At 44.9% G+C, this 11,726-nt stretch overlaps 1 protein-coding gene across 1 annotated transcript in view; it reads right to left on the bottom strand.

Annotated features, from left to right (window-relative positions):
- The window catches only part of atg9a (ATG9 autophagy related 9 homolog A (S. cerevisiae)), a 40,790-nt gene extending 33,010 nt beyond the window's left edge, over nt 1–7,780 (bottom strand). Inside the window, exon 1 of the mRNA XM_043694411.1 lies at nt 7,607–7,780. Coding sequence (XP_043550346.1) covers nt 7,607–7,709 — 103 coding nt within the window. The 5' untranslated portion in view covers nt 7,710–7,780. The remainder of the gene's footprint in view (nt 1–7,606) is intronic.
- Between the last annotated feature and the right edge of the window lie 3,946 nt (nt 7,781–11,726).

Raw genomic sequence — 11,726 nt, 5'->3', positions numbered from 1 at the left:
GGAAAATCGTATGAGGAGAGACTGAGGCACTTGGGGCTGTTTTCACTAGAGAAAAGAAGGTTTAGGGGTGACTTGATTGAGGTGTACAAGATGATTAGGGGGTTAGATAGGGTCGACAGTATGAACCTTTTCCCGCGTATTGAGTCGGGTATTACAAGGGGGCATAGCTTTAAATTAAGGGGGGGTAGATATAGGACAGATGTTAGGGGTAGGTTCTTCACTCAGCGAGTCGTTAGTTCATGGAATGCCCTGCCAGTAACAGTGGTGGACTCTCCCTCTTTATGGGCATTTAAGAGGGCATTGGATAGGTATATGGAGGATAGTGGGTTAGTGTAGTTTAGGTGGGCTTGGATCGGCGCAACATCGAGGGCCCAAGGGCCTGTACTGCGCTGTATTCTTCTATGTTCTATGTTCTATGTTAAAGGATGAGCAATAGCTATGGGGAAGCCCATGGTCAGAGAATCAGGCAGCTGTTTCTGCACCAGGTAATGTGATTCTAGGATGGTGCGTTTCTTCCCTGATGCCAGGATCGAGGATATCACAGACATCTTTCTAGGTGAGGGGGAAGAATCAGTCAGAATCATGGACTATGTTGGTACCAAATTTGGAAGAATCGTAAACTATGAATAGGGCAGTGAGAAACTCCACTAATTTGTCAATGTCCTTCTGGAGTGGGCGGATAGGTGGCAGGTGAGGTTCAATTCAGAGAAGTATAAGGTGATGCACTTTGATCAGAAGGACTTTGTAAGACAATATAAAATAAAGGTTACAATTTGAAAGGAGAAGCTGGAACAGAGGAACCTGGCTGTTTATGAACACAGCACATAGAAAAGTACAGCACAGTACAGGCCCTTCAGCCCATGATGTCATGCCAAGGATTATCCCTAACCTAAAATAAAATAACCTAACCTATGCATCCCTCATCTCACTGCTGTCCAAGTGCATGTCCAGCAGTCGCTTAAATGTCCCCAATGACTCTGCTTCCACGACCACCGCTGGTAACTCACTCCATGCATTCACAACTCTCTGCATAAAGAACCTATCTCTGACGTCTCCTTTATACCTTCCTCCTAATATCTTCAAACTATGACCCCACCCCGTGCCAGTCAATCCTGCCCTGGGGAAAAGTCACTAGCTATTGACTCTATCCATGCCTCTCATTACCTCAATCAGGTCTCCTCTCTTCCTCCTTCTCTCCAGAGAGAAAAGTCTGAGCTTATTCAACCTCTCTTCATAAGGCAAGCCCTCCAGTCCAGGCAGCATCCTGGTAAACCTTCTTTGCACCCTCTCCAAAGCCTCTGTATCTTTACTATAGTAGGGCGACCAGAACTGGACACAATATACCAAGTGTGGTCTCACCAGAGTTTTGTAGAGCTGCAGCAAAACCTCAAGGCCCTTAAACTCAATGCCCCTGTTAATGAAAGCCAAAATACCAAATGCTTTCTTAACAACCTTATCCACTTGGGTGGTAACTTTCAGGGATCTATGCACTTGCACACCCAGATCCCTCTGTTCCTCCACACTGCCAAGAATCCTGTCATTAATCCTATATTTAGCACTCATGTTTGACCTTCCAAAATGAGTCACTTCGCATTTACCCAGGTTGAACTCCACTTGCCATTTCTCAACCCAGCTCTACACCCTGTCAATGTTGCACTGCAGCCTGCAATAGCCCTCGATACTATCAACGACACCTTCAAACTTTGTGTCATCTGCAAATTTACTAACCTACCCCTCAACGTCCTCATCCAAATCATTTATAAAAACTACCAAGAACAGAGCCCTGCGGGACACCACTCAACACTGTCCTCCAGGCAGAATACTTTCCATCTACAACCACTCTCTGCCTTCTGTCAGCTAACCAATTCTAAATCCAGATAGCCAAATGTCCCTGCATCCCATACTTCCTGACTTTATGAATGAGGCTATCATGAAGAACCCTATAAAATGCCTTGCTGAAGTCCATATACACCACATCCACTCCTCGACCCTCTTTAACCTGCCTCGTCAATTCCTCAAAGAACTCAATAAAATTTGTGAGGCATGTCCTGCCCCTCACAAAGCCATGCTGATTGTCTTTAATCACAGTATTATTTTCCAAATAGTCATAAATCCCATCCTTCAGAATTCTTTCCAAAACTTTGCTGACTACAGATGTCAGACTGACTGGTCTGTAATTGCCAGCAATTTTCCTATTCCCCTGCTCGAAAAGAGGAACAACATTCGCCTCCTTCCAATCCTCTGGTATGACTCCCGTGGACAGCGAGGAAGCAAAGATCTTTGCCAGCGGCTTAGCAACCTCCTTTCTCGGTTCCCGTAGCAGCCTCGGATAAATCTGGTCTGGCCCTGGGGACTTATCATTCTGAATGTTTGCCAAAATTTCCAACACATCAACTTCATCAATCTTGATCTGTTCAAGCCTGTATCCCAGCTCCTCAAAGTTCTCATTCACAACAAGTTCCCTTTCCTTGGTGAAAACCGAAGCAAAAAACTCATTTAGGGCTTCCCCTATCTGCTCAGACTCCACACACAAGTTCCCTCCGCTAACCCTGATCGGCCCTACCTTCTCCCTGATCATTCTCTTATTCCTCATGTGTAAGTAAAATGCCTTTGGGTTCACCCTAATCCTTCCTGCCAAGCCTTTTTCATGCCCCCTCCTGACTTCCCTCAGTCCATTTCTGAGCTCCTTTCTAGTAAGCCTGTAATCCTCTAAAGCTGTGCTCAATCCTTGCTTCCTCCACCTTACGTAAGCTGCCTTCTTCCTTTTGACGAGAAGCTCCTCTGCTCTCGTTATCCAAGGTTCCTTAATCTTACCCCTTCTTACCTGTCTCAGAGGAACAAATTCATGCATCACTCGCAACAACTGCTCCTTAAATAATCTCTACATGTCTGCCGTGCCCTTTCTGTGGAACAATTGCTCCCAGTCTGATATCATAATTTCCTTTTCCCCAAGTAAATATCTTCCCTCTGTAACTGCTCCTGTCACTCTCCAAGGCTATGGTAAATGTGAGGCAGTTGTGATCACTATCATCAAAGTGTTCTCCCACTGCGAGATCTGACACCTGTCCTGGCGCGTTGCCGAGCACCAAATCCAAAATGGCCTCTCTCCTCGTCGGCCTGTCTACATACTGAGTAAGGAACACCTGACAAAAACGGCTCCATCCAAACCATCTGCACTAAGGAGGTTCCAGTCAATATTGGGAATGTCAAAGTCACCCATAACAACAACCCTGCTTCATCTGCATTTTTCCAGAATCTGCTGGTCTATGAGATCTTCAATCTCTCTACCGCTATTAGGGGGTCTGTAGAAAACCCCCAATGCGGTGACTGTTCCCTTGCTGTTCCTAACTCCCACCTATACTGACTCAGTAGACAAACCTTCAACAACCTTCGTTTCTGTAGCTGTGATGCACTCTCTGATTAACAATGCTACACCCCCTCCTCTTTTTCCACCCTCCCTGTTCTTTTTAAATGTTCTAAACCTTGTTTATGTGCACAGATCATTGAAGGTCGTGGGATATCTGGAGAGAGCAATTAATCTGGAGAGAGGCACAGTGGCCTCAGCTTTATTAATAGGAGCACAGATTGCAAGAGCAAGGAGGTGATATGAGACTTGTTAGACCTCAGCTCGGACTACTGTGTATAATTCTGGGCACCACATTGTCATAAAGACGGGAAAGCATTGGAGAGAGTGCAGAAGTGATTTACAAGAAAGGTTCCAAGGCTTAGAAATTTCAGTTTGAGGAGAGATCAAAGTTGAGGCTCTTCTCCTTGGAGAGAGGAGGCTGAGAGTATAATTTGGTACAGATTGTCAAAATCATTAGAATGCTGGACAGAGTCCAGCAGGAGAAGCTGTTCCCGCTGTTAAAGAAAGGAGGAAGAATGAGAGGGGCATAGATTAAAAGTGCAAACAAAACAAGGGTAATGCAAGAGAAAACGTTTTCACACAACGAGTAATGAGGGTCTGGAGTTCACTGCCAGGAAATGTGATGCAGGCAGATTCATGGAGGCAATAAATAATTATTTAGATAGAGTGAGTGTGAGTATTAAGGGGGAAAAGGGGGCAAATTTGCACTTGGTAATGATGCTGATTAGAAGAGCCCAGTGCAGGCACAATGGGACAAATAGCCTCTTTCTGCACCGTAACAAATCTGTGATTTCAATGAGTTTGGAAGAAAATTAAAAAGCAGTATCAGAGGTTCACTCCCACGAGTTCATTCCCAGTGTCACACGACATGAGTAGAAGAGTGAAAGGTCTGACTGCTTGAAGAAGATTGCTGAAGAACTGGTGTACAAGGGAGGCCAGATTTAGGAGGATTGGAACTGCTTCTGGGGCTGGTGAGTCCTGCACAAACTGGACATGATACATCTTAACAGGACCAGGTCAAGCTCCTTGTATGCTAGCACTGCTGGGGTTGGTTCAAACTATTTCGTAAAGGAGATAGAAACCTCAAGTGATAAGCCAAGTTGGAAGGCAATTTAGTTGGTAACAGGAAATCAAAAATTTGCTAGGGAGACTAGAAGGCAGGATAAACAAAGCAGAGTATTGAGTACACTTCAATAGTGGAATAATGTCAAAAAGGCAAAAGTTAAGAGCATTCTCTCTGAATGCACACAGTATTCATAACAAGGTGGTTAATCTGTAGGTGCTAATACAGATGCAAAGGTTCGATCTAATTATCATTCCAGAAACATGGCTGCATGGTGACCAGGGAGGGAGCTCAATCTGAACAAAGACCAGTCAGTCAATGTGAATAAGGGAGATTATGAAAACAAGAGCAAAAAGTGACTGAATGGATTGGGAAAATACATGAAAAGGAACGAGTAACATGGGCAATGGATTTTTAAAAAAGATAACTATTATGTAATTTACAGCAACTACACATTCCTAAGAGGTGCAACAACTCCAACAAGGTCAGTCAGCTGTGGCTCACAGCAGGGAGTGAGAGAGAAAATAGGGAACTACCGAACTGTTAGCCTAACATCAGAAATAGGGAAAATGTTAGAGTCGATTATAAAGGATCAGATAATCAGACAATTGGATGATTGGGCAGAGTCAGGCTTGGATTTGAGAATGGGAAATCATGTTTGACAATCTTGTGAGGGCTTTTGGAAGATCTTATCAACTAAATTGATAAAGGAGACTCAATGGCTATAGTATACTTCATCAGAAAGCTTCTGAGAATCGAACTCCCTGCAGGAGGTTGGGTGGAACATATTAAAGCACATGGAATGTAAAAGCTGGCTAACAGGTAGAAAATAGACAGCAGCAATGAACTGGTCATGTTTTGCTGGAGCTCCTCCATACCAAACTCAGTCAAATGCAGCCTCAATGTCACGGGTAAGAATTGTCACCTCACCTCGGAATTCAGCTCAAGGTTGGAATAAGACCAGAAGTTCAGGTCCCCACTCAGATCTGGACAAACTGGGCCTATATTCTCCAGCGGAGAATTCCTGAAGAAGGGCTCATGCCTGAAACGTCGATTCTCCTGCTCCTTGGATGCTGCCTGACCTGCTGCGCTTTTCCAGCAACACATTTTCAGCTATATTCTCCAGCGTTTCAAAGAATGAGAGGTGAATGAAGCTTACAAAATACTTAAAGGAATAGACAGGACAGATGTAGGTAAGATGTTTTCCTTGACTGGGAATCTGGAACCAAAGGGCAGAACTTAAAAAATATAGGGGATGAGATTGAGGACGGAGATGAGGAGAATTTCTTTTACTCCGTTGTAACCTGCGGAATTCTCTACCACAGAGGGTTGTGGAAGTTCAGACTGAGTATGTTTAGGCTAGAGTGAGTCAGATTTCTGATTACCACTGGGGTACAGGGTGATGAGGATGGGTAGGTAAAAGACATTGAAGAGTTCAATCAGCCATGATTGTATGGCTCGATGGACTGATTGGTTTCCTCCTGTTTCTTTGTTCCTGTCAGAAGTGGGAAAAGGTTAGAAAGTGATGGATTATAGCCACAACCAGTAACACAGGGTTAGAAGAAAGGTCTATAATAAAAAGGGGAAGACAAGAGAGATCAAAATGTCCAAAACAGTGGCAAGGGGCCAATGGAGTGGAAATAACCAAATCTAGTGGGCGGCACGGTGGCACAGTGGTTAGCATTGCTGCCTCACAGCGCCTGAGACCCGGGTTCAATTCCCACCTCAGGCGACTGACTGTGTGGAGTTTGCACATTAGATTAGATTAGATTAGCTTACTTACAGTGTGGAAACAGGCCCTTCGGCCCAACAAGTCCACACCACCCCGCCGAAGCGCAACCCACCCATACCCCTACATTTACCCCTTACCTAACACTACGGGCAATTTAGCATGGTCAATTCACCTAACCTGCACATCTTTGGACTGTGGGAGGAAACCGGAGCACCCGGAGGAAACCCACGCAGACACGGGGAGAACGTGCAAACTCCACACAGTCAGTCGCCTGAGGCGGGAATTGAACCCGGGTCTCTGGCGCTGTGAGGCAGCAGTGCTAACCACTGTGCCACCGTGCCGCCCACATTCTCCCCGTGTCTGCGTGGGTTTCCTCCGGGTGCTCCGGTTTCCTCCCACAATTCAAAGATGTGCAGGTCAGGTGAATTGGCAATACTAAATTGCCCGTAGTGTTAGGTAATGGGTAAATGTAGGAGTATGGGTGGGTTGCGCTTCGGCGGGTCGGTGTGGACTTGCTGGGCCGAAGGGCCTGTTTCCACACTGTAATGTAATGTAATCTAATCTAATCTAATCTAGAGAAGGTGTGAATGGCAGATTGACCAACAGCCACTTTTTGAACAAAGTCAACAAAATGAGTGCAGAGGATGAAAGTTGCAATTGTTCAACTGAATGTTGAGGTCTGAAAAAGGAAGAAGGGCTTATGTCCGAAATGTCGATTCTCCTGTTCCCTGGATGCTGCCTGACCTGCTGCGCTTTTCCAGCAATACATTTTCAGCTCTGATCTCCAGCATCTGCAGCCCTCACTTTCTCCTGAATGTTGAGGTCACAAGGCTGATCCTGAGGTTTCCACTGAACCTGACTGGAAGATGCAGGTGACTGAGGACAGTGAGGACAATGTGAAACAAAGGTGGAAGACTAAAGCGTCAGGCCATCAGAAACTTGGATACACTGATCAGAGATGTTACACAAATCAATTACCCAATTGCTGTTCAGTTTTCCTTTTGGATATTAAATCCAAAGTGTTGAAGAAGTACTCTGAGCCTGAGACAGGAAAGAGGTGAAAGGACAGCTGCTATTTCTCCTGCACTTGTATGGAAATGTATCACAGGATCGAGAAAGTTGGAGATAATTGAAGAGAAGGCAAGAGTGTTGGAGAGGGATAGGTTCTGTTGGAAAGGACAATGTATTTGGTGATGGCATTACACTGAGCTGGCAGAATGGCTGAAGATGATCTGTTGAATACAAGGCTGGTATTACATACGAGAGATAACTGTATGCAAACAGAGTTTAAAACCACATTAGTTCATTAACTACACTCCATAAAACAGACCCCAATGATCCCAAGCTTCCCTTTTAAAAAAAAATACATCCAATTCACAACCATGACAGGGGTGGGGTTAGGAGAGTAGGGGACTGGGGAAGAATAAGAAAACATTCAACTCACATTTGCCCCCATCAGCCACATGAACCAGCAAATCCTCCTCCCCGGGTGGGGAATCGGTGTAGGAGGACTGCAGTCGCTGGTACTCTGTGGTGAATGCTGCCATTACTCAACTAGTGACAGGCACACTCATCCTTCAATAACACAGGAAGGTCCCACTGACATACAGCAAGGCTCGAACTGCAAAGAGAACAAAGGGTCAAGTTAGTGCAACATCAAAGCCAGCATAGACACTGTTCCTACAGCTTCAATCCCAGTCCAGTTTCACTTCCAGACCTCTTCAGCTGCTCTCACAAGCAAGTACAATGGAAACATGCAATAGACAGGATTAATTAATGACTAAGTGGTGAAACACCCTAACATGATTGAATGTTACATCTTCTTCAGGGAGAATGGTGGTCTAAGATTAAACACAAATAGATCTAACTCAATGAGATCAGTAAACCTCACACATTCAGAAAGGAGAGGTCCCATCCAGAGTGAGGAGATCATTCGGGGAATTTGGTGGCAATGTAGGAATTAGGTGGAGAGCGGAAAGAGGTGGTTTTTGCTGGATTTCTCTTTTGACTCACAGCTTAAAAGGTTTATAAACAGGATAAATTGGAGCCCAGAATCAGGAGCTATGAAATAGGATAAGAGCAGATGGTGTTCGGGACAAGGTACTGCCCCGGATAGAGGACTGTGGGAAGAATGGCATCGTTTTCAGGATGGCAGCCGGTGACTTCTGGAGTTCCACATGGGCCAGTGTTGGGACCACAATTATTCACATTATACATTAACGATCTGGACAAAGGAAATGAGGGCATTGTTGCTAAGTTTGCAGATGATCACGAAAGGTGGGTGAAGGGACGGATGGTGCTGCAGAAGGACTGGGACAGACTCGACAAGTGGGTAAAGAAGTGGCAGTGGAGTACAATGTGGGAAGGTATGAGGCTTGGGAGTCCAAGTCCAACTGGAAGTCAGGAAGACAAATGCAATGTTAGTATCCTTTATAATAGGGCTAGAGATTTAAACTTGTAGCATCCCTACAGTGTGGAAGCAGACCATTTGGCCAATCAAGTCCACATTGATCCTCCGAACAGCACCCAATCCAAACCCCTTAGCCTATCCCTGTCACCCCACACATCCCATGGCTAACCCACCTAACCTGCATATCTTTGGACTGTGGGAAGTTGCATCAAGACACTATTCAAAAGGGCCACAACACACTGCAGTACACCAGATCTGCAAAAAGAGGAAGAAGAACACCTATACAATGTATTCGCCAAAAACGGATACCCCCGCAATTTCATCAACAGATGCCTAAGGGAAAGACAACGGAACGAGGACATGCCGCAACCCAAAGGACTAGCCACACTACCATACATCAAGAGCATTTCCGAACTGACAGCCAGACTACTATGACCACTAGGACTCATAACAGCACACAAACCAACAGCCACTCTCAGACAACAACTCACCAGGACAAAGGACCCGATACCCAGCATGAGCAAAACCAATGTAGTGTACAAAATCCCATGCAAGGACTGCACAAAACACTACATAGAACAAACAGGAAGACAGCTAATGATCCGCATCCATGAACACCAACTAACCATTAAACGACATGACCAGCTATCTTTAGTAGCCACACACTCAGGTGACAAGCAATATGAGTTCGACTGGGACAACACTACTATTATAGGACAAACCTAACAGAGAACAGCCAGGGAATTCCTAGAGGCATGGCATTCATCCACAGATTCAATCAATAAACACATCGACCTGGACCCAATATACCGGCCATTGCAGCGGACAGCTGGAACTGACAACCGGAAGCAGCAGGGACAGGCCACTATAAACGCCAGAGGAAACATCACAGAAGCACTTCACAGGAGGCTCCCAAGCACTGAGGATGTCACCTAGACAGGGGACGAAAGGTCTGTAATGGATTGTTTCTTGTCTGGTAAAGTACAACTAGAGTGCTGCCACAGAGATCAATATGACAGCAACAACTGATTTGAGTCCAAATCAATAACTTAGATGAACGGATAATGTGCTTTTTTTAATAAGTCCAACACTTATGACATGCCTGGGGAAAGGTGAGACTTGAACTATGACCTTCTGGCACACAGATAGAGGCACTACCACCAAGACGCAAGACCCAATAGACTTAGGGCTACCAATGCCTGAAAGATAAGAAGAGAAACAGGAAAATGAGTTTGAAAGAGGTAAGTGATTAGTTATCCAGTGGACAGTGTTATGAAGTTGAAGGTGTGTATTGTACCTTTAAGAGAAGGCTATTTTGGCAGTGAGAGCTTGCAGGCAATTGTCATGTGACTGACTAGCAGTCTCAGTGTGTACTGGAAAATTGAAAATATGTAACATTTGGCTGTAAACTAGATATCTCAGTTGTTTTGATCACCATTTGAATTGAACTAGTTTAAATGATCCGTCAGGAAATGAAAACCCAATCGAATTTGAATTTTACTGTTTTGACAACAACGAACCAATGAGAGGATCTGATGTTTGGGGTAAATAATAAGCCAGCATTTTGAGAGTTAGACAAAGAAAGCATGACAACCTGTCGTCCAGAGACAGAGGCAGACTGCCATCCAAAACACTATTAAACAGTACCTTTTTCATATGAAACATCTTTACAGCAAAAACCAAAGACAACCCCGGGAGATCTGCAGCTGAAAGAAGTCAGAAGCAGATGACGACAGCCGCTGTTTGGTTTTGAAAATTAAGTTGATGTAATTTTATTAGGGACTTTTATTGGATCAGTACATTGTTCGAGAGTTGGACGTAGATAACAGACCTTTCAGAGAAAGGAGGCTGAGTTATAAATAGCTGTTGTTTAATGTTCACTTTTAAGAGTTAAAGAATAAAATTAATATCTTTCTTTCAATAGTGGAATTTGGGAGTTCTCTGTCACTCATACTTTAACAGATTACGAGGCGAGGTGGCTTTTCTTTGTGTTCGGTTTAATTACCAGAAGGGTCCACTGCCGTGTCGTAACAACAGAGACAATACTTCAAAGATGTCTGACTTCATGCTGAATGTCCTGAATGTGTTTGATGTGTACAGTGTAGAAGCAGCTTTATTTTATATCCAGCCCTATGCTGTACCTGTCCTCAGGCTGTTTGATGGGGACAATATGAAGAGATTTACTTTTGATTTAAGTAGAGTGGGCTGTACTTTCAGTTTTAAAGAGTAGAGAGAGCTTTACTCTGTATCTGCCCAAACGCTGTGCCTCTCCTGAGACTACTTAATGGGGGACAGTGTTTAGATTAGATTAGATTACTTACAGTGTGGAAACAGGCCCTTCGGCCCAACAAGTCCACACCGCCCCGCCGAAGCACAACCCACCCATACCCCCTACATTTACCCCTTACCTAACACTACGGGCAATTTAGCATGGCCAATTCACCTAACCTGCACATCTTTGGACTGTGGGAGGAAACCGGAGCACATGGAGGAAACCCACGCAGACACGGGGAGAACGTGCAACCTCCACACAGTCAGTCGCCTGAGGCCGGAATTGAACCCGGGTCTCTGGCGCTGTGAGGCAGCTGTGCTAACCACTGTGCCACCGTTAAGGGAGCATTACTTTCAGTTTAAAAGTGTAATGTAACTAACCCCATGCTGTATCTGACTATGAAGGTGTAGTCAAAATCACAGACTGAGTAAGCCACAATTGAAATATTGAAAGAGAAGCAATGACTGAAAATCAGCAATCACCACAGTTTGTTTCAGTTTCAATTTTCACCAGCTTGGAGATCGGACTTTCTGGAATGAGAAACCATCTGGTTATCCAGATATTGAATGAGGCACTACAACACATCCCACATCACAGCACTTGCTTGAAAACAATAGTTTACACTAGCTCACACGTTTCACAGTAAAGGAAATATCATTTTGGTCATGACATGGGAAACATAGCAGCACATTTATGCAGAGAAAGATCACACAAACAGAAATATAGTGACTTCCCCTCAGCACTGACCCTCCGACAGTGCGGCACTCCCTCAGCACTGACACTCCGACAGTGCGGGACTCCCTCAGCACTGACCCTCCGACAGTGCGGCACTCCCTCAGCACTGACCCTCCGACAGTGCGGCACTCCCTCAGCACTGACCCT

Source organism: Chiloscyllium plagiosum, chromosome 7, assembly GCF_004010195.1.
Source record: "Chiloscyllium plagiosum isolate BGI_BamShark_2017 chromosome 7, ASM401019v2, whole genome shotgun sequence".
NCBI lineage: Eukaryota > Metazoa > Chordata > Chondrichthyes > Orectolobiformes > Hemiscylliidae > Chiloscyllium > Chiloscyllium plagiosum.
Note: the sequence above shows the minus strand (reverse complement) of the source record. Positions and strands in the feature narration are given on the sequence as shown.